This window comes from Onthophagus taurus, chromosome 1 (genome assembly GCF_036711975.1).
Source record: "Onthophagus taurus isolate NC chromosome 1, IU_Otau_3.0, whole genome shotgun sequence".
Classification (NCBI taxonomy): domain Eukaryota; kingdom Metazoa; phylum Arthropoda; class Insecta; order Coleoptera; family Scarabaeidae; genus Onthophagus; species Onthophagus taurus.
Window position 1 is genome coordinate 13,514,848 of NC_091966.1, and position 24,610 is coordinate 13,539,457.

At 32.5% G+C, this 24,610-nt stretch overlaps 1 protein-coding gene and 1 long non-coding RNA gene across 3 annotated transcripts; both read left to right on the forward strand.

The window, feature by feature from the left end:
* The first annotated feature begins 161 nt into the window (after positions 1-161).
* Positions 162-23,289, forward strand: LOC139430368 (uncharacterized). Of its 2 annotated transcripts, XR_011640846.1 has the most exons (4): positions 21,808-21,946; positions 22,024-22,133; positions 22,191-23,063; positions 23,121-23,289. It is a non-coding gene; the product is annotated as an uncharacterized lncRNA (long non-coding RNA). The 2 variants fall into 2 exon arrangements; XR_011640845.1 differs by lacking the exons at positions 21,808-21,946; positions 23,121-23,289 and adding an exon at positions 162-214 and having other exon boundaries at positions 22,191-22,598.
* LOC111422327 (glycine-rich protein-like) lies at positions 15,205-16,035 on the forward strand. Its single transcript, XM_023055538.2, has 2 exons — positions 15,205-15,406; positions 15,468-16,035. Exons 1-2 carry the CDS (start codon positions 15,395-15,397, stop codon positions 15,900-15,902), a joined length of 447 nt encoding a protein of 148 aa, XP_022911306.1. The 5' UTR covers positions 15,205-15,394; the 3' UTR covers positions 15,903-16,035.
* Positions 23,290-24,610: the final 1,321 nt, after the last annotated feature.

Genomic DNA, 24,610 nt, shown 5'->3' on the forward strand with positions numbered 1-24,610 from the left:
CAAGCAATAGTATCAAAGGGGCATCGGGAATGGCTACATTACAGGAAAAGCTTTACGTTCTGCTGGAAAAATTAAAAGTCCGATTGTTCAATTTATTATGCGCACTATAATTCGTTTGATATGGATCATTTTCTAGGAAACTGACCACAATTTGTCCGTGTGTGTGACTTTACTTCACCAATACCTTAGGAAAGAAGCAATTACGCATCAACAAGTAAGTTATTTTCTTCTACCGATTTTTGCAAAGTTACAAAAAAATCTTTAATATTTTATGTATATATTATTTTATTTTAAATCACGTTAAATCTACAAAATCACATAATCCCTGTTTTTAAATAGACTTAAAAAGATGATTATTGTAAAATGAGTTAAACTGATCGAAATGTTTCAAACCTCCAAAACTTCCAAAATGACCACCGAATCCAGTGTGTATCGGTATGTAATTCGTGAATAACCCTGCGTAATTTGTTGGATGATGATGATGATGAATTTCATGAACACCATGATGTAAACTATGGTGGTGTAGGTTGTGGTAACCATGGTGTAAGTGATGCAAACCGTGATGTAAATGATTTAATCCGTGATGCAAATTATGGTGGACTCCGTGATGATGAAGTCCATGATGCAAATCATGATGATGAAGCCCATAGTGATGAAGTCCATGATGCAAATCATGGTGATGATGCCCATAATGATGAAGTCCATGATGCAAATCATGGTGATGATGCCCATAATGATGAAGTCCATGATGTAAATCATGATGATGAAGACCATGGTGTAAATCATGATGATGAAGACCATGATGTAAATCATGATGATGAAGACCATGATGTAAATCATGATGATGAAGGCCATGATGTAAATCATGATGATGAAGTCCGTAGTGATGAAGTCCATGATGTAAATTATGATGATGAAGTCCATGGTGATGATCTAAACTATGATGTAAATCGTGATGACCACCATGGTGTAAATCATGATGAAGACTGTGATGTGATCCGTGATGTAGATCATGATGTAATGCATGATGTGAATCATGATGAGTACCGTGATGTAAGCTATGATGGTGACCATGATGATGTGAGTGGTGACCATGATGATGTGAGTGATGACCATGATGATGTTTTCCTATTCCAAAAGTGTTATAGATTAAATTGGATAGAATCCCCTCATGATGATCGTCTTCATGATGATCGTCGTGATGTATTAGTCTATCGAGGGTATATTTTAAGATATGGTAAGGAAAATTTTCTACGAAATTTGTATATGCTGGGGCGTATCCAAATAGTCCATGTCCTTTCTTTTTATGGCGGCCACCATTACATAAAGAAACGACAGCTACTATTAATATAACGCTCTGAAAAATAAAAGAAAAATGTGTACAAACACTTACTCAAGTCATAAAATCCTTAAAATAATCTCAAATAATTTTAACACCTTTACACACAAGGAAAATAATCATTCTTGTCACTATCACAAAACTACCACAAAAATAGAAAACTTACTGTAATTTTCATGTTTTTGTAGTGAATTCTTTTGCAGTTAAACCAACATTGAAATAATGTCACAAATCTTTTTACTATTTATACGGAATTCTGTTATAATTTGTACGTTATTGTCGCGTGCGCTCAAAATAACCCCTTGGTAATTATTCCGCATGGAAAATAGCAGGGTTTCACTTACCACGCCGGCTTTTTTACCTCCCGTAAATACAGACGTTACAAAATAGCGCACACTTCCATGTGTTCGGGAACGATTTCGTGCGTTGTTGTTGATTCTCTGTTAGGGCGTACACTTTTGTTGAACGCTTTACTGGACATTGTTTTATAATAAATAATTTCTCTTACGAAACGAATTCGTATATCGTTTGAATGAATTTAACGTAATAAATAAGTATAAATTAAGAAATTCTATTTTCCATTTTTATATTTTATATGATATAATTTAATAAGTCTGTCTCAATAAGTCATAACTCATAATTCATAATTAATAAAATTAATAAAAACATTAAACGAAAAGATAATAAATTTAGCAATTAGTTAACCTGAAAAGAAATTGAAAACAAACATTTTTGGGAGTTTCTTCAATCTTTTCCTTATTAGTCCCATATTTAAGTCGTTGCTTGTAGAATAACATACTCCTTTGATAAATAACTAGTAAGAAATGAATATAGATAGCAGATAAGAGAGCTCGAAAAAAGATGACTCCAGCTAAGGATAAAATTGTAATGTAAAAGCTTACTTGGACTTACGAACATTAATCTATAATCGTGCTGTATTGAAGATTTGGATCACTTATACGAGAATGTACTTGACAATAGATACCAGTCGAGGTCACTACCGGTTCAAACACTAGTCCTTCAACTAGTTCAAAAGCGTTCAGAGCTGATCAAGAGAAAATAGTGCTAGCATGACGTCGATTGACGACTGATTTGATTCCGAAACAAAGAAAACAATAAGTCCAAATAAGTACAAATTAAAAGTTTTAAAAATGCTAAGTTATCATTTCATTCCCCACCATTAAAACAATCTACCAGATTTATTGCAAATAATTAACAAAATACATGACAAAATCGCGAAAGAGATAATATCCGCTGATCAAAATTCGATACCTGCCTTAACGGCGTTGAAGCAATATTGCGAAGCCTAGGTACTTGACAGCTAAGTGATTTCTGAAATCCTAACTCAATCGATGAACATCATTCGGCTACACGTTGCTGGTTTTTATGGGAAGACTAAGAACAGGATCAACAACAAGAAGTGCTCGATTAAAAATATTTTGTTATTTTTGTAAAAACATATTTGGCATATGAATACGAATATGTATTATGTATATATTTTTGTTATGTTTATATATATATTTTTTTAATAGAGCCCTTGATGGCACATCTTATGGAAAGCTTGTGTCACGTCACGGGAAAGTCAAGAACAACCTTTTCCCACTTTTAATTCACTATGCTTTTTCGATACTTGTTCTATGTACCGGATCCACACTTGACTATTTTCCTTTCATCAGAAACATTAACACATTGATCAACGTTTAAAGAATTAAGCAGGTCACATCAATTGACGCTCGCCAATACACCTCTAAGACCGTCATAATCCGCCAGTCAGTTCGAATCTGCGTAGGAAACAAATTCAAAAGCTGGGTGATACGTGTCCAAGTCGACTAGCGGTTCATCACTCAAGATTACAGAATGTATTACATCAAAATTCCATAAATTAAATCTAATGTTCTATCATTTATTTAAAATGTTGTTGGAATGATAATAGATATTAAGAAGGAAATCTTTTGCCCGAGTATCCAAGCCCAACAGGAATGAGTCCATACACAGCAAACATAGACCAGGAAACGGTAGGGATATTAAAATCACCAACGTCCAGAAGGCAGATGTTAGAATACCAATCACGTCCATCCTGAAGTTGTCGAAGAAAAGCACTGAACGGTATAGGATCACATGGCGGCAGATAAACACTGTACAAAATCATCCGTGTATTACCGCAACACACAAACAACCACAAATTCTCAGCTTACATCGCAAGCGTAGTCAGTGATTCGCAATAACAAGACCTTCACAATGGGATTTTTCAGAATACGTCGAGCATCTGTCACGATGATAAATGTCGCACTCATTTCAAAGGATTTCCCCATCGTAAATCTAATCATTGAAATACGTTTCGGTAAGGCATACAAAATCGTGAGTAATGTTTAGTGAGTTCGTGTAGCTAGTTTCAGTTTTTGTGCGTAACCCGCGCATGTTTTGATAATAGATCGTGAAAGACGTTGCAGCAACCGAGAAAGTTGATTCGATCGTTATAAAAATAGATAACGCAGTGGCTACAAATACTTTCTCACGACACTTCTGTTTAGGTTTTCTAAAGAATTCTGCGTTGTAAGCTGTAAGATGCTCGTTTACAAACAATGTATCAGTTAGATTCGGGATGTAGATGCCTGTTGGGTTGGGTTGGGTTGGTACTGCTTTTAATAGTACTGTCAACATCAGACGTGAATCATACGTGAATATTTTTAATATCCTACTGGATTGATTTCAAAATACGTAGCGACTCAGGTACGGTAGACTCAGATGAAGACAAGGGTAGAGTAGGATCATTCATCATCCACAATAATTGTGCAATTTGCACCATTTTTACAATAGGGTATTTCCAAAAAACGCCATCAGCTTTAAATTGAACCAAATTTACTTCTTGATGTAAATATAAACTAAATATCTTGTAATAATGACCAAGTACAGGTCTACGAACACATGAAAGAGCACCAATAAATACCAGGTACCGAATGTCACAATACACATTTAAAAATACCGAGTAAATTGACCGGACAGAAACATGCTCATTCATGAAAATATTATTGTTTTTATAGACGTCGCGTCGTCTACTTAACGGTTTAGGCCTTGTTGACCTTTACCTATCCTTCAGACCACATCTTTTTCGGGCGTCCCACTGATTGTCTTCCTCTTAATTTATGCTGCAGTGCCATCAATTTTGTATTCTGTCATCCTGCATTCTCTGGACGAGGTCCATCCATTTCTCTTTGCATTCTTTGATTTAATCGTTAACTGCGAAAATTTCCAGTTCCTCTCTAATATCTTCGTTTCTGATTTGATCCAATATGTTACAGCCGTTGGTCGCTCTTAGAAACTTAATTTCCGCGGACTTTATCTTGCTTAGGTCCTTTTTCCTTGTCACCTATGCTTCGCTGATATATAGCAGAGTCGGTATTGCCATTGTCTTATAAAATTTCATTTGAGTATCCTTCCTGCATTTATTACCCAAAGTTCGTCTAATAGTTCCACACATTCTTGTGAAGATTGTCAATTTGTGATGTATGTCCTTATCGTGTTCATTTCTTATGAATGCCATTGTATTTGTTTTTGTCTTAGAGATTTCGAAGTTGTAATCTCTACTTATGCTATTAACAAAGTATACAGCTTTTTCAAGGTTATCTTCTGACGTAGCACAAATTATTTCAGGACGTTGTTATGATGTAAGCGGATTCTATTTGGAACTTGATTCTTCCAATTTTTTATTAGATCATCTATATACAAATCGTATAAAAGCGGTGATAGACAACAGCCTTGTCTTACTCCTTGATTAATGTAGATCAAATCCAAGTCTTCGTCTGAGATACTGTTTATTATTATAGCGGTGTGTCTGTAAAGGCTCTTTGTTGCTCTGCTTAAGTGACCAGAACAGCCTCTTTTTTTCAGTATTGACCACAATTTGCTTCTTAATACCCTATCCAAGAATGTTTCAGCGATTACTTATGTTCTTGTTGTTACTATGCGGCAATATAGTTTGTAGTTTGAATTCGAAATGCTAATTCTACGATAGTTGTTGGCTTCATTCTTGTTACCCTTTTTAAATAAAGAGACATCATCTTGGCTATCGTCCAGTCGTGGGGAACTATGGTGCGCTTCCAACACATATTTATAAAATGTAGAAAACATAACATCAAAATAATACCTCCATATTTTATAAGTTCAATGTTAATATTATCGGTTTCAACAGCTTTTCTATTTTTGAGCCCTTTCAGGCTATCCTCTCGGATTGAACCGTAGTTCTTTATAGTGCTGTTTCTATCGATCCTTATCTAATACATTTATCGTTGATGTGTCTTTCACATGCTTATTCAGATGTCTGAGAATTTTGTATGCATATTCTTGCCTACCTTGGTCGTCGTCTTCGATGTTGGAGATGTATCTTTTCCAGCTTTCTCTATGTGCTTTTCTTGTAAGCTGTTTAGCCTTATTCCGTGTTTCTCTATATTCTGGGTTGCTCTGTTGGCTAGCATGGTAATATATGCCTGTTTCTTCTCGTTAATCACGTCCTGTATTTCTTCATTCCAAACTTTCAGGCCTCTTTGTTTTTAGTTTTTCTTCCTTTTTTATAAGACTTCGTTTGCGGGGTTGTGGATTATCTTTTTCAAGTTTTTCTATTCAGTTTCGATTTTATCTGCCGTTACTATTGATTGCAAGTAGTTAGCTAATCTTTTTTGATATAAATGTTTAATGCCATCATCTTGTAATAGATATGTTTTATATGTTTGTTCTGTTTTTTGCTTGTTCCTGTCTTTGAGCCATGGACGTGATATTGCAATTTTACCTTTTAGCAAATAATGGTCTGTTCAAATGTGTGATCCTCTATAGACATGTGCATGCAACACCAACCTACAGTTTTTTATTCACTATGATGTAGTCAATAATGATCTGTTTACATTTTGCGGTCCCCTTCTCGTTTAATTTTTGTTCTCCATGATTTCCTACTATGTTTTCGATCGGTTCTTTCTCCACACTTGCATTCAAATCTCCTGCAATGATTGTATATTGATTTTTATTTGTTTGGTTGTATGTATCTTGCAAGTGATTATAGAACTCTTTCCTTTCTTCTTTCCGGCCTTCCTTTGGGGCGTATACAGCTATTACTTTAAGATGCCCTCTGTTTGTTTTTAAATCTACCGTACAAATTCTTTCATTTATATGCTATTGTTTTTATTGTTATAATTAATAGCTCAGGATAAAATAAAAAGATTTAGTTAATTTGTTATTCAAATTATATCTTAATAATTAAATTAATTATTTATTTTATTTAAATTTTTTTTTGTTTAGATTTTCCATTGATGTTTTATAGAAACCTGTCTTTATGTAATAAAAAGTAAGTGATCGTGTGTACTATAAAAAACAGCAGATGGTGACCGTGGAGAAGGAGTCCGCGTGGCTCAAAAATTTCACCAAAAAATTAACATTTATATAGGTTAACTACTCTATAAAAGTTAAGGTATTCATTTACACTTGAAATATTTTTTTGATTATGTAACAATAATATAACATTTTTGAGAAATAGTCTAATGTTCTTTTAGACAAAATAGTAATTTGTTTATTAGGACATATAAAATGCGTTTTAAATAATATCACCATCAAGTTGTTTAATAAATCTTATTTGTGATATGGTTCGGTAGTTTACATGGTTTAAAGTAGATAAGTAGGAGACATTTATTATACACAATCTGATATATAAAATTTCCATTACCCATGTTTGTGTACAGTTTAATTAACGTATATTTTCAGACATATTTATCTCTGCATCTGTTTGTACATTGACTGGAGGAATTTAGGTTACAGTGGTTGACGTCAATTTTTTCTGGACGTGCAATATATCACCACAGACAAACAATTTAAGATCACACGGAGATTATATTGCAAATTAAATCGTTCTCCTTTTTGTATTCTCTTTATTTTTTCGAAAGTTTAAATCCGATTTTTTTATATTTAATACAATACTTTTATAATCCCCAAAATTAAAAACGATATCAGTATAATTTAAAATAGTTACGAAAACTATATAAGTAGAGCACTTTATATCGCAACTTCGAAACGTATCAAGTATCACAAACAAGATTCAAAGGTATTTCAATGATCCCATAAAAACCGTGGCACCTGAGACGGCATTGTGTGTAAAGGAAACTGAAACCAAGATTTGAATCTCATTTTTAAAGACATCGTTTAACCAAAGTTGAGTAATTTAGATTTATGTTGTCCTGTCACTTTTTTATAATAAATCGTGTTAAAAGTTTCATTACCATGTGATGGTGAAATATCTCCAAAAACTACTATATCAGATAAAATTTTATGTTTATTTTATGCAGTTATAACAGTTATTATAAAATTAAATCTCTCATTATAACCTTTATGAATTTTTAAAGATCTTTTTCAAGGTTTCAATGAGTTGCAATTTGTTTTTATTACCATCCTTGGATAATCCAGGTGGTGAACGAAACAACAATTTTTCTTTTCGACCTTTTATTACATAATAAAATTATTAAATCGGGGAACACAGTTGTTTATCCGTGGAAAGTGATTGTATTCCGTCAGATATCATAAAGCAGTGTAGTTGTACTTTCATTCGTTGTTTTTTTTTTGTTAAGCTCCGCTGTTATCGTGGCAAATTTATCATCGTCTTTTACACTTGGTATTATAACATTAATTTTCTACCAGAGTCGAATTATAATTGGAAACGGGAAATTGGCGGCGATTTCGTCGTCGACACTCCTATTTATATGAAACGTACGCCTTAAGCTCTTACATTACGGTATCCATTAAGATAATTTATACAGAACTATTTATTACAGAACTAATTTTTTGTATTTTGGCTTAAATGAAATAGAAAAAAGGTAGGAAAATATTTTATAATTTGAACTTCCGAACGTGTGACTCAAGAGAACGGTGATTTTGCAATAATAAAAAAGAGACAAAGACTTGACGGTCAAATGTGCGTTGCAAAATTGCAGGATTTGCTAATTAGTTCGACCGTTGACGGAATCCATTATACGAGACTTTTCATGAGAATTCTGTCTTATGTTCCGGACGGTATGTATATGAATTGCCTCATCCGGGATAAAAGAGTTATTGTAATCAAAAAAATATATATCGGTCAAGGAAACTCCCATTTTTATGTTGCGTTTAAAAATTTTTTAGGTTTCACATTTCAAAAAATTTACAACAACGTCTTTCGACTTAAATGGTACTCGCTCTAAATATTTTTCTACCTTGAATCATGGTTCCGTTAATCGTTGACGTTGCTTTATTATACAGGTGGCTAAATATACCGATCGAATCCAACTTGTTATACAAATTTTGTATACATAGAATGAGTCATTAATATCTATAAAAATGAAAGTCTCATTTACATTTTTAAGGTTGATACGTTTCCATAATTATTAATTTACGGCTTTCATTAACCTTTAGTTTTTATATAAAATTAGTAATGTATTTAAATATCCGGGTTTTGAAACTAATTGAACCAATAATATAGATTTTTTATTGCGACAAAAGGAAATTTTAATTGCTTGAAGATACCTTTCGATATTAAAAAAGTGATTAAAGTATGCTAATAATTTGTTACTTAAAGAGAGGATTCTAAAGATAGTAATCGGTAAATGGTGTAAAACACATTATTTTAGATATTTTATGTTTGAACTTTTGCAAGAAATATATACAGCAGAAGAAACACAGTATTTAAAATATCATATATAAGTGTTGTTGTAGGCAAATAGTTAGGACTGTTATTTTTTTTCAAATAAATAGTATTGATTATTTCTTTTCTCTTTTTGATTATTATATAACCAAGTCAAAAAATCGTCTAAAAATCCTTTTCATATACGAGAATCGAAAGCAAAGGAAAAGTAACACAGTGTTTTTGTCTCCATCTGAAAGCACTTTTGTTTGTAAAAATTCTAGGCAATGACCCGTCCATGAATGTATATAGTAACAATAAACTATTCGATCCTGCGACTTATAAATAAATATTAACAAATCAATCACTAAACTAAGCAAAGTTCAGTTTGTCTGAATTCGATGCTTTTATATCAATACTTGGTGGTTGATTTTAATACTATTAGCAATAATAAGATAATTTTACCCGATGTTTAAATTGTTAGAACAATTGTGCAACTGTGAGTCGTTCCATATATAGATTGAAGATCTGTTTAAACTTTATAAATACCTTATAAGGCTTTCATGGCTGAAAGTTTCGAGTTCTAGTGATAAAGCTAGTATTAATTCTAGATTTAATTTAATGTTTCTACTTTCTTTGTGCCTTTGAAATCCAGTAAACGTCCCCGGTGTATTTTTAAACTTGATGGAAAAAGAATATGATTTTTTTTTAATATTTTTATTTATTTAAATAATAATCAGTGCATAACATATCTGTTACACGCTTCTTGGGATAATTTTTTGGCTGTATGTATGAAAGTGTTTATTTGTGGCTTGAGCAGCCTCTTCTGATAGTTGCCCGATTGACAATAAGACATGTGAATTAAATTATTAGTAAATCATGGTTTCGTTAACTCCAGTAATTTTGCTTGTGAATTTAGGGTTTTAGCAAAATTTTCTAATCAGATTCCGTTCATTAGTATTTCTAAAACCAGCTTTTAGAATCGTGCAACGAAGAGACCGATCTCCTATTTGGATTTCTTTTCAATTAGTTTTTTTGGCTCCGCTGTAATCTTATAACCTTCTCTAGATTTTGCTGGTGTGACAAGTGAACGATTGATTCAACAACTATATTTTTGTATCGTCATTGAAACTTTTTAAAGTCAGCCAAGAGAAGTAGCATCGCATTCTAGATGCTGTGCTAGTGCGGCATTACATATTTTCCCACCAACCATGCTAAATAATACCTTTTCTTTAACTTCATGGTCAGTGCCCCTTTTTTCTTGGTCACATCCTTATTATCTAGGTCATGAAGAAACCTAGCGGGGAGGAGGACAATATTTTCCCATATTTATCTAAGTGGAACAACGGAGCTTTGGAAGATATTTGCATCACAGTCTCTTGTATTTTTAAACTTCTGTTTGAATTGAGTTTGCAAATCAGTTCTAAAATAGACCGTTCTTCTTTGCTGCATCAAAAAGTTTATTTAGATACTGGTATAAACGGCAACAAGTGTGGTTTAAAACATATTGCAATAGCACTTCAACACATATGCATGTTACAAGAAAAGCTTCAGGTGCCGAATAGCATTGCTGTTTTGCCTTTTGTAATAATGAGTAGGTACATGGACAGCGCCGTTTTTCAATTTTTCTCATAATATCGTATTGACTCCTCGTTAAATCCTACCACAAACAAACATAACGCTTCTGTATTTGGTAGCTATAGTGCATGATGTGTTTTATATTTGAGGAATTTAGTTGCCCTCGTTGGCGATTTTGAAATATCTTTCAATATGTTAGTAACATATAAATAACCAGTGACCCTTAAGGTTCACTGGTCCCTTATATTCACTGGTTCACTCTTAGACAATTATTCATTGTCTAAGAGTTGTTTCATAAGTTACTGTATATGGGTAATATTAGGTTGCATATCTTGATCTTCAATGTCCATATGGAAATCTTCTTTTCAAAGTAATCTTTATGAGTACTAAAAGTAGGTGTTGCTGAAAGCGCCAAAATCTGCAACGCGCAGCGTAAATGAAATTACGACGCTATATATGAACTACTAAAAATTACATCACTCAAAATTGGTGCACCATCTATTGTATTACTTCCAAAAATCATTACAGAGGTCTTATTTTGTAATTAATGAACTTGAGTCTTGACAAAATTGTTGGTATCCAATATCAGTACATGCGTCGTGTATTTTATCATATTGGAATTAGTATATTTCAATAATCTTCTCATGATCAAAAACAGCTATTATTATCCTCTTTCCAAATATGGTACTCAACGATAGAGTTGTAATAATTTTACCTTTCTGTAGTTGTTTATTTATGTACGGTGTCCAAAGAAAGTCGTCCTTTTTGCAACACTTCCAGTAACATGTACATTCTGTTGTACATGGCTCCGTCTCTTCTTGTAAATACTCTTGAAGATCTTATGGTGAAATCGAACAATCCATCCCTCGTAACTGTAATTTCACGACGATTTAACACTGTTTGTTCTTTAAACGTTCACTTGGTTTATTGACTCTTATTGCTTGTATGTTAATCAATCTTTAAACAGAATATTAGAGGCTACGAAATCGGCAAAAAATATGTTCTATCTACGATTAAGTATGTATTTGGGCATCCATACAAATGCCGACATCTGCGGTTCATATGTCTGTCATGATCTACATCGTTTAATTTTATATAGTAAATAATATTGCTATATATAATTTCGAGAAAGGTGTAATTATCTACTATCACAAATGGTCGTTTTTTGAAGGAGCATGGAGTTGAATCAGAAGTGTAAGGTAAGTGGTGAATGTTCTCCGAATCAGTACACCCACAAAACTAGAAAATAGGACCGTTGAGTACCGTAAGATGGGGTTACTTGGACATGTTTTTTGCGCATTTTTCAAGATTAAAAGTGAAGAAATAAAGTTAAGGCAACAAAAACTTATTCATAATACCAACCTAACCTTCAGGATTATATAGCTATCATAAAACATTGAAAATACCTTATACAAACAACAAAAAATGTGTAAAAAAGTGATGTCCGAATAGCCCCGTTGTTGGGGCTTCTTGTACACTAAACTTCGTTTTAGGAGCAATCTCTTACTTTGCATGTCAGATGGTCAAGTTCCCCTGAAAATGTAACTGAAGCATTAAGGAATGTATTTTTACGTAAAAGACACATTTTTTATTGAATTAAACAGGTTGTTTCTAGCGATAAAAGAATCCATGAAATCTGGACCTGGACTGTTGTTCTTGAAGACCTTGACCTGCTTCCCTTGTTTATCTAGGTATTTTTTCACCACATCTCGATTGTCGGCCTTTGTCAAGGAGAACCCCCAATTCGCAACAACAGCCAAAGTTTCAGAAATCAACAGCTCCTCAGACTTGCTTAAAACAGTCGGATGTCCAACGGGTCTTGAATTCCATCCAAACATCTTCCGTACTAATGTTGTCCGAAGCACTTCGAACGTTTCTGCGTCCTTTTTCCTTGACATCCTCTTTCGAACTGCATTCATAGCTTTGTCCAGGTCTTCCACTTCGTAATTCATGTAGGGTTTTGATCCATAGGAGCTTTTTAATAGGTGCGCACTATTTTTATCAGTGACTTCCTTTGATAACAAGAAAAAAACACCAGAAACAAAAACATAACTTCGCTTTCGTGACACAGGACTGAACATGTATGCCTTGTGTCCATGTAGTCGTGGGGTAGTCAAGTAGCCTCATCTTACGATACTGTCTTAAGGAATTCGAAAGCACCACACCCACCGATAGACCACGTACACCTGGAGTTTCAACAGGCATCGAAGACTGTTGTTTCGTTGAATACCATCCGTAAGCGAACAAATCTGCTTGTTTTTAACGGTCGTGTTGCTGCCCATAAATAAGCCTTTGATCACTAACAATAAGTCTAACCGAGCTGCTTGGTTAATGTGTTTCAAACAAGTCGTTAGTGTACCGTAGATCAATGGAACCAAATTCTCGGAAGCAACGAATCAAGGATCACCCTCTACAGGTCGGATGGCAGGGTGTGGATCTGGCGTCACTCTGCACGCCTCTTCCCTGAATGTATTGGGTTCACAGTAAAGTTCGGCAGAGGTGGGATTATCGTCCTACGATAAATCGGACATCTGGGTATTTCCATTGTGATACCTTTTTAGATTTTTTACTGCTTCTTGCTCACCATATAAATTCAATAATGCAATACATTTCTCTGAAAAAATAAATCCACCAGCGTTTACACTTTAAGATTTGTCGCATACAGTTTCCAAGACTAATTTCTTTGGTAAATTAATTCTGGATTTTGTTGACTTTCTGACTAATAATTATCGTTCGTATTTGATGTGGTCTTTCGAAGAGGACTTCATCCTTATTCATTGTTTTCATCATGCCCAAAAATCACTTCAGATTCAAAATCAATCAACATATTATTGAAGTTGGTTTCAATAAGTAGTCTGTTTATCCATATTGGTGGATTTATGATTTGATTACAAAAATAATTCATAATAAAGAATATACGAAAGGACTTAAATGTGATACCTCAACATTACATCTGAATTAACAGTAACGAATTTAGACGCCATCAATAGCAACACTGTTCAGAAACTTGGGTTCTGCGAAGAGTTTTCTGTTCTATAAGCCAAGTACTTTAAGATTCTTTTATTTTAAACTTTCTGTATTTTTTTAATGATTATATTTACTGTAATTAGAGTTGATAACAGATAATAGTTACAATACTTATCAAGACAGCAGTCAACATGAAGAGAGCCGAAGTATCTAGATTGGTTCTCATTCTCAAAGTTAAACCTCTATCATATAAGGTATTGAGCCCCCTTTGTCAAGCAAAAAGTGGTTGTACAGCTGAAACTTGACCTAGATTGCCTTAAATGCATAGTGCTATGTCATGGAATTCTGACTTATGTAATACGTTTAAACAAACCGAATGAAAAATCTTATGGAGATGAAATTTTGAAGAATTGCCCAAAATCAAGCTTAATTGTGATGACGAAGTTCAGATTAATTTATGATTTAAACTATTAAATTTAAATTAATAATAATTTTCCAAAACTTATTCAGAACATGACAAAGTTATGGCGAACGTTAAATATGTAAACCTCTGAAATTTGGGTAACCTCTAAGTGGGTCCCCTACATATTATCTTAGGTCGTGAATAATCTATTTATGCTTGTCTTTTTAATACGACAATTTTCTCTTCATATTTCAAATTAAAGTGCTCGGCATATCTTCGTTTAGATATCATTGCAACAATTTTATGCAATCGTACACAAATTGACGCGTTTTCTTAGATTGGGTAGAATGAAAAAAATCATTGTTGGTCGATTTAATAACAATACAACTTTTCTTTTATGGTACTACTGAGGTAAATACTAAAGTATTACATCGGAAAACTTCGGATTATAAACAATTATAAATTATGAGTAATTGTTAACATTTAATAACAGAGAACATTATAAGAGTATTTGTATTCTTGATTTTTAAGTGTACCGTCGATTTAACATTTTGAAATTATTCAGTCATTTCTTAATTTTTATGAACACGATCTCTATCCTTGTTAGTTTAAGAAATCTTCAAGATATATTTACTAAGTTTATTTTTAAAATTTGTATAACGTGATACTATATTATGGTAAAAAAAATCTACGAAATTTTATGTTATAATAAAAACAATAATAGTTTTAATAATTTAACAAATTTAATTTTGTTGTCTATAAAGTTTCTAGTTTCATAATCTAATTCGCTCCTTCTCATCATGTTTTAATGATGTGCGTCTTTTTCACAGAATAGCATGTTATAAGAATTATTATTTTCCATATAATTTACATATTAATTAAAATGGGTAATAAATTAAAATATGAACGATTATTATATTATTAACATCTTAACCCAACTGAAGTAATTTTTAAGATTAACCATCACAATTTTATTATTTACTTTTACAAGTCGACTAAGAAAAACATATTGCATCAAAAAAGCTGCCATATAATTTCGAAATCCGAAACTGGTACGGTTTTAACCTTCGATCAACATAAGTCTAAAAGAACTTCTTTTTACATAATAACAATAAAGTGGCGCGCTGCTTGGGCGTTACCTTGAGCTTCGTCCAACTAAAGAATCGTTCTTCTTCATCATCTCGTGTGTCGGACCATTTCACCAATAACCCGATGAAGGCCCATTGAGACACAGCCATATCAACCCGTTACGTCACAACCGTAGCGATTGTTATAGGTGGTCCATACACACGCGGTCCACTTCTTGTTTATGAATTTTACACATCGCGTGAAAAACCCAGCCCAACCACTATCCCTCCTGTTTTTCTGGGTATATAAGAACCTTTTTGCAACGATTTAACACAACACTACCACAGTGTGTCTTAAAGTATTCAGTTCTTTGTGACTACAAAAAGAAATTTTTTGTAAATTAAAAAAAATGAAATTCTTGGTGAGTATTTTTATAATAATGTTGTATTTTTAATAATTTTTAAATATTTGTTTTTGACTAGATTGTTGTACTTGCCATTATTGGGGCTTCACTAGCTGAAGACGCAGCTCCCGCCAAAGAAAAACGGGGTATTCTTGGAGGTTACGGATATGGTGGAGTTGGTTTAGGTGTCGGCCATGGAATTGGATATTCAACTCCTATTGTAGCTGCTCCAGTAGTTGCCGCCCCGGTTAGTTATGGATATCATGGATATCCAAGTGTTTCATACGGAGGATATCATGGTTTGGGTTACGGTGGATACAGTGGATATGGTGGATACGGCGGATATGGTGGATACCATGGTGGATTAGGTTTGGGAGTTAGTGCTATTAAGACCTACAGCGCTCCAATCATCACGAAAGCTTATGCTGCTCCCGTTTCTTATGGTGGATATGGTTATGGTGGATATTCCGGATACAGCCCCTATGGTGGTTATGGATACAGCAAGTATTGGTAAATTAAACGTGGATTTTTAAATATCGATCATCCCAAAAATTTGTTTAGAATTTAAGTGAATAAGTTTTTCTTTTCTATTTAAGAAATGATTTGTATATAAAAATGAAAGAAAATAAAAAATATGTTTAGACGAATTTTAAACGCCTTTAATGTCTGTATTTTACCTTTCCCATTTTTTAACTCATTAATTACAGCTTTGATTTTTTGAGTTCTTATATAATTTCTCCAAAACTATCTAAAAAAAAAATTAGATTTTTTTAATTCATAAATTTACAAAATTATGAGTCTCTAAAGATATAGAGAGAATAATAGACAGAGTCACGACAGAATTTTCATTTTGATTTGTTTAATCATACAGTTTTTGAACTATTATTATAATAGAAATTACTACGTAAGAGATGCAGACCTCAGAAAGGGCCACAAATAATTTTTTTCTATAATTCTATAAAATCCAGTGATTATAATGTTACCATATTAAATGTAGATTAGGTGTAAATGCTCAAATGAAGAAATAATCAGAAGGTGACAGTAATTAGAATAAGTAAACTTATTTAAATAAGTTTAATAAGGATATCAAGTGCTAATCGTTTTGGCATTAAACACGACGTTGTTTAAAATTACTCCAATTAATAGCAATCTTTTAAATTAAATCAGATTGCGCAAATAAACGTATCCATTTGACTTTTAAACTAAAAATTGTTGACGTGATTGCAATTGTGACTCCGGATGTTGGTCTTTTATTTTTGTAACAGGTCGCATTTGTAGCAATTTCTTGCGTAATTAAAGTGCGAGCGAGTCAGGTCGGTTTAATTTGTCATAAATTATAATCTGTTCGTATAAGGAATTTATAAGAATTTTAAAAGAAACGTAATACACCATTCAATTCAGTCTAAATAGTTTGCTTATATCATACTTATTAGATCAAATACTTTTCTATTTATGTATTTTTTATTTATTTATTTATTCAAAGAAAAAGATTAATTAAAAGCTTAAGTCCTTCCGTGGCAACAATATCGGTGCTTTAAAAATCTTTCTTATAAATTGGTACCTGTAAAATCTAAACCACAAAGAAAGGAATGTGTATATTCAATCAAGAATTGAAAGGTCCTTTCAGAACGTTTTTTACTCGTAAAACTGAAAAATCTATACTCCTGTAACTTCTCCCTACAATAAAGTCTTCCACAAGGATCTCCAATAGCACCTTCTTTATACAACATCTTCTGCCATAATATATGCATTAATAACCCAGATGTATTCAACCTGGACACATATGCAGTGATCTACGCCGATGATACAACAACCTTGGTCTTGTATTGTCCGAACATCTATAATTCAGTTCGTAAACTCCAGTCGCTTATTGATGCCGCGAAAGTGTGGATTCAGAACTGGTATGTAGAAGGATGTAGAAGGATTTTTTTGTTCCTTTTCTCTCTTCTGGAGAAGGAGCATAAATCCTTCTCCAGAAATAACAATTCAATCGTCTACCATGTCTCCCACATCAACTTCAAAGTAAAAATGAAATTCAAGAATCGCACCAAGAACTTTAGATTCCTAACATTTATAACGCGCTAAGCAGACTAATCATCGAATAGGCATCGATTTTCCTTTATGACGTGCCAAGAGAATCCAAGTACCACCTGGAAGTTGCAGAAAAAGCTGCGCTAAGAACGATTTTACGGTTTAATCCTAGTAACGAACTCCTCTTCAGCCTTATCAAAATTATTCCTATCCGTTCCCGGTTACAAGTTTTCTCTACTGAAATTACCAAAAATATTTTATTAAACCCCTTAAAACATCTGTTTATCACTCTTGAGTTACACCGTCACTCCCACAGTAACCATTTAACGCTATACCATCAAAAATTTCGAAACAGAGAAGACTGTTGACTAATCTAACAATGTCACTGATCTCGGGTAAAAAGACCAAGGTCGGTAGCCCTATTTTTGGAAATGTATTATATTTACCGAATTTATTTGCATGTTTTTATGAGATTGTTTGTTACGCCCGAAAATAAAATTTGTTCTCTCTCTTCAAAACAGATGACTTCAAAAAGAAAAACAGATGGCTTGTAAAAAATGAACACTATCATTTACTGTCCTCTATTTCAGAATAACCTGAAAAGATCTCATTTCTATATCTCTTTGTAATTAGCACCGTTACTCTAAAAGAGCTTTCACAGGGAAGCGAACGTAAAAAATGATATCCACAAGCGTTTCATTCATTCTTTATAACAATAAAGATCGCACGTGGCACTTTAAAAGACTTATTACGGCTCAATTAATAAATAAAAATTATTACACACGTTAATTTGGGATCAAAGTTGTGATATTTTTGTTTTTGTCATTTTAGTAGATTATATGGATTTTTTTATACATTTATTATATGCAAGCGCAAAATACAATAGTGAAGTTATTGTAGATGAGGATATTTCCTATTGTAGATGAGTACTGAACGAAGTACGAATAAAATGACTAATTCTGTTATTAGTTCTAATGGTCGGATAGTAAATGGATAGCATTGTGTTAGGCGTATGAAGCAACGGCTTAAGTTTCCACTATAATTTACATAACCTACCGTTTTTCAGTCAACCAGAAGTAGTGTGTTATCGGGAGATCGTGAGAAATGATCTAAAGTTGAAGCAGATACCTTGAGATTCCGTTGTAGAGATCCGGGCTAACCATGACCAAAGGAAGACAATTAAAGAAAGTAGTCCAAGAGAGGAACCGCAACTACTAATCATTAAGAAAAACTACTCTTCCAATTTCATAGAAGTAGAAGAGATTTTTAACATGGGCTCTGATCACTTAGCCGTCATACAAACATTAGTGAAAGGACATTAAAAGGGCAGCCAGAGCTACTCTTACTAACCAAGCTACTGATTGGAAAAGCTTTTAGATTGACTTCAAGAACAACTAAAGAGATAATACGTGCTACCAAAAGTGTGAATTATCTATTTGAGATCAGAGAACTTATCAAAGACAAACGAAGAGCTAAAAAAGATAGCAACAATCAAGGAATCCTTCAGGAAAAACTATACTTAATAACAAGACCCAGTAACTCAGAAGAGAGTTGTTTTGATGCAGAAATACAAATTCTTAAAGAAGAATCCATGAGCTTCATGGGCTACAAACAATAAGCAAAAATTAATGTTGTTTGCTAAACATCTGAATGAGGTCTTTCCTCCCAACCCAGGGCATAACAATCAAGAAATGACCAATATTGAAAACCTTTTAAAAAACAGAAAATATCACAACAGTTACTTCTGAAAAAGTTGCATATGAGATAAGGACTAAGCTGAATCCAAAGAAAGCTCCAGGATTTCACCTCATCGCAGGAGAAATCATAAAGTACTTGTCTAGGAAAGATGTAAATCAGTAACATATTGAATTCTTAAAGAAGAATCCATGAGCTTCATGGGCTACAAACAATAAGCAAAAATTAATGTTGTTTGCTAAACATCTGAATGAGGTCTTTCCTCCCAACCCAGGGCATAACAATCAAGAAATGACCAATATTGAAAACCTTTTAAAAAACAGAAAATATCACAACAGTTACTTCTGAAAAAGTTGCATATGAGATAAGGACTAAGCTGAATCCAAAGAAAGCTCCAGGATTTCACCTCATCGCAGGAGAAATCATAAAGTACTTGTCTAGGAAAGATGTAAATCAGTAACATATTGACTTCTTCAACGCAGTCCTTAGATTAAACCATTTGTACCATGCTGGATAATTGTAGGAAAATAACTCGATGTTAAATCTTCCAGACGATTTGACTATTACCATTAGTCTGAAAACTCTTGGAACAGTAGTTTATTGTTTAAAATGTTGAGACCAATATTAGAGACAAATAACCTAATCCCAGATTATTAATTTGGAATCAGGCACACGCTTGGAAGAAAAGAAAGTTTACTTGGCAGTTTATTTAGATGTGGCACAAGTTTTTGATAAAGTTTGGAACGAAGGCTTTATATATAAACTGAATAAAATGCTCTAGTTGATGATATTAACATCGTACATCTCGGACAGACTCTTCAGAGTTAAACAAAAAGATAGACAAGAAAACAAGATAAACAAGAAGATAGAAAATGCCTCAAAGCAGTATACTGGGTCCTGTATCTGCTATATATATTCCAACGTTTACAAATGACACAGCACAATATACAATGGAAAAGATTAATAGTTATACTGGGAAGCCAGAAACATAAAAAAAGGAAATTAAAGTTTAACGAACAGAAATTGGTCCATATCAGTTTTACAAATAAAGTGCAAAAAGCTGCACCGCCTCTAGATATAAATGGCAATTCTGTTCCATATGAAGATATAGGTATGACTTTGGATACCAAACTTAGGGAGAAAGAGTATGTGAAGAAGAAAAGAACGAGATTAGCCCTAAAATAAAGATAGTTCCATTGGCTGATTGGAAAAAACTCTAAACTTTTTATCTCCAACAAACTACTGATTTACAATCAGACCTTGAAATCAATATGGCAATTTGGCACCTACTCGTGTATTCATATATTCCAGAAGAAAGTGCTAGGAAACAGTGTCTCTTGGTATGTGCGTAATTCCCATATACTTTCGATAAGGAAGAAATTAAAAGGTTTGCTGAAAAGCATGAAGCTAGATTTCACCTTCACTACAATATAAAGGCATTTCAACTGCTGAGCAATCAACATCACGTCCGACGACTAAAGGGAAGACATATGAAGCTAGAAGACATCAAAAATACATTCTGTAAAATTAAATCTATAAGATCTATTAAAGAAAAAAATCTTCTATCATCAAAATCTTCTCATCGTGTCTTTCTTCTATTACTACTCTTTTCCTAATTTCTCTATTTAGCCCCTTTGTTGCATTTATTAGATCCAACCCATTTTTCGCTTTTCAATCTCTTCTTCATCAATATCTGATTTTTACAACACTAACTATATCTTGTCATAATTTATGACGAGCAACCTGAAGTTAATGGTATTGACGTTTTTCGATGTTTTCAATGTTAATAAGTAAATTATGTAGGTACCATAAATATTTATAAAACGAAACTTTAAATACGTTATTATAAAACAAAACATAATTAATCCTTTTTTTTCTAAACAATCTTTAAACACACATTCAAACCGTTAATTCTTTAAAAAATACCTATTGTAAAAAAAATTATACAACATCCAATTAAAATAATAAAATTGTCTCACCTCGACCTGTTTATTTTTTTTTAGAAACTGAAATTCTGAGTCAAAATTAATGAATAATAAAAAAATTAGCCTGTTTTCAGAGTGTTTCGGATATTACACAAGAGTTTGAAACCTATCGTTAATATATCCGCGTTGATTCCTCAAGAACTTTCGTTTCGATTTCGATCTGGAAGTTTAATTTCGACGACACACCTCTAACGCACGGTCAATTTAAACGTCATGGGTTTACTTATAAATTATATTAAAAGTTACGATATGCTATGAGATTAACTACTTAGTTCGATCAACGTATACGGGTTTGATTATTGCGTAAATGGGCGGTTTTATTTTCTCTTAATGAGAAAAATATTTTATAATAATCTTCTTTGGTGACATAAAACTGATTTCATATCTTTTAAATTGATGCTTATCTAATTAATTATATTAAAAATTGTTATTTGTATTACATTCAGTTATTAAAATATTTAATTTTTTTTAATGTACAAAGTTGATGTACAACATTTATTTATATTATTTTCTGAAATTTTTTTTTATAACGTTTCCACATTTGGAAAACTGCCATTTAAGTCGAAATGCTTTTATAACCACTAGTTGTATCAATAATTTATTAACATCACCAGTTTGGCTTGTAGCGCTTGGCCTTATTGGGATCATGAGGCGAAATAATCCACGTATTGAGTTGAGATTTTTCACATAAATAGTTCTTTAAAAACGGTGTCGGTCGTTTAACACCTGTTTTGCATAAAAAAGTATAACTGGTTTGTTGTGATCGGTAAAATAGAAAGTAAAAGTACACATTGGAGGGTATAATTGGCCAATATAAATTGAATATTTTTATTAAAAATATTAGCACGTAATTGGCAATTAATAATTATTTTTTGTTGATAAAGGTTTTAATCCTTAATACATATATATTTTTTTAATTTGTAGGGTAATAGAAATATGAAATCGATAGGAACCCAAGTTTCAATTGAAAGTAAATCATCTTATACAACAATGGAAGATGAGCCAAGTGGGAATTTTCAAACATATCAAGGAAAGTAAGTAGCTTTTTAACAGTATTGTATCGTTACATAAAATATATTTTATTTTTTCAGTTTATCCACGATTTTTGAAAAATTAAAAACCGATTTAACGGATCTGCACGCGAAATTAGAAAAACATCCTGTAAATATTTAAGAAAATGTGAACATTTTCAAGAACCAAGGACCATTAATGTGTTCAATATGAAGTATTACTCGTTTGGTTTTGTCAAAATGAACTTTTTAGCGTTTATTAAATAATATATTTTTCAGAATTTTCTATGAGGTATTCATATTACCGATAACATCCAAAATCAGTTGTTTCTAATAATAGTTAGAGATTACAGGAAGTGTGATTATCTAAAATATTTGGAAAATACATTTAAAAATAAAATTTGTAAAAGAAAATTTAAGTTTATAAATGTAAAAGAACTGAAATTTTTAAATTTATTATACATAAGTCTCGTTTGAGCATCATTTTAAGTAAGTTTTTCAATCGGAACTACCTACTTATAAAATTTATGAAATTGAGCAACTAAATATATATTTAAGAATGAGCACTAAATGATTGTTGAAGACAGTCGAAAGTTCTTAAAATCTTAAAATACACTTTTATGATAATTTAATTAGCAATTTACCAATAATTAGCAATTACCTGGAAGAGCTTGTCACGCCTCCCCAGGTTTTTTAACAATTTATAATAGATTTTAAGAGACTATTTAAAATTTAGATATCACCAAACTATTTTTAATGATTTCCAACTGCACCAAATATTTCTCAAATTATTTTTAACAATTATGATTACTCGAACGTTGTAATTCTAACGCATTACGAAGCTATATGATATCTTCTATCATGAGAGTAAATAAATGTAGCACGGGCCAAAGTTAGACACCAAAATGGAGAGTTACAAGAGACCTCTAAACCCTGGATGCTCTATACGTAATGGTATTATCGATAAAGTCTATGTAAATTTCAGCAATGTATTATACATTGTTATTGTAGGAACTTATTTATGCTATAATAGTAATGTGAAGCAAGAATATTTAAAAAAGATACAAAATGAAAAGTAACGAAAGATGGAGAGGATGGTCATTGAACGTGAAAATGTAACTAGAACAATATGGAGTGAACAAACAAGAAGTTATGAAAATAAATATATTATTTAAATTGATACCATTTAACTAGTCAATTAATAGTATATTAAAAAACAAGTTTCGTAAGACACGTTTGAAATGCACGAATTCAAGTTGAAAAACGAGTGGTGAAGAAACGAGTTTTTTATGCTATTTTTTGAAATTCGCGTTTTTATCGTTTTTTTTCTAAAAAATAAAATATATTTTGACAATGTAGGGAAATGGGTATGTAGCAGTTGGTAACACCGTAACACTTGAAAATAGAAATTTGAATTGACAATTAGAAACTGTCAAAACACAAAATGTATTCACCTGTGTTCACCTGACAAAAATGTTTCATGTACACCTCCCAAAATAAGAAAAATTGCTCAGAGTTTAATGTCCTCATCATTGTGGACCATCATTGTATTCGATGCTAAGAACGTGTTTAAACATCCATAGACAAACATTGTCACATTGACAACTAGAAAAATTAATGACCCAATGTCACCAACTTGAACTGGTTCCATAAAATGTTACTAAAATCTCATTACAGCATCGGATGCTGTAAGGAGTCTCATTACAGCACCCGTTTGAGTACTGTTATAGCTTTCATTACCGTCGCCAATTAAAAAACATTATTTTTGTAATGTTATCAAAAATATGACGTACACAAGCATTTAAACGTATTTCTAAGGCAATTGAACAACTTGGACCAAATGTTTTCTTAACTCGAGTGATAAAGAAAGAATTTGTTGCTCTAATAAAAAGTCCCAAAGAAAGATCAATGTCGGATATGTATAACTTAATAGTAAACTCTTAACTGAGGGTTATAAATGATAGATTCATGACTGATAACTTTCCAAGGGAACTTATGCTAACTGTTGACTAGCATTAATTCTACCAGCTCTTCGTCTTGAACTGACGTAGTGAATGTAATAAGTACCACCCTAGATAACAAATCTGAAATACAGCGGGAATTATAACACCTTTTTTGGGAAGCTATAGTATTGTGGCTATCAGTAAGGAAGAACGCAGGTGTAAGAATGGGTCGATTTTGGGTCACTTGGATTTTTTTAGTACATGTAAAGTACTAAAAAAATCATTTTGTACGTCCCTTAAAAAACTACAGAAAGTACACAGAATAGGGTTTTATACGAACGGTATCTTTTGTTTCTTGGTAAGAAATGTTAGACAAAATTTCTGGGAATACATTTTATTCGTCATTGATAATGGGGCACTCATATACAAGGGGTTGTATAAAAGGCTGATCACATTAGCTTTCATCCTAAGACTTTTCAGTGCCAAATCAAACAACAAGATCGCATATTTTTTTTTCCTTCACTCCAGCAAGTATAGCAAACAGGATCATTATTTGGA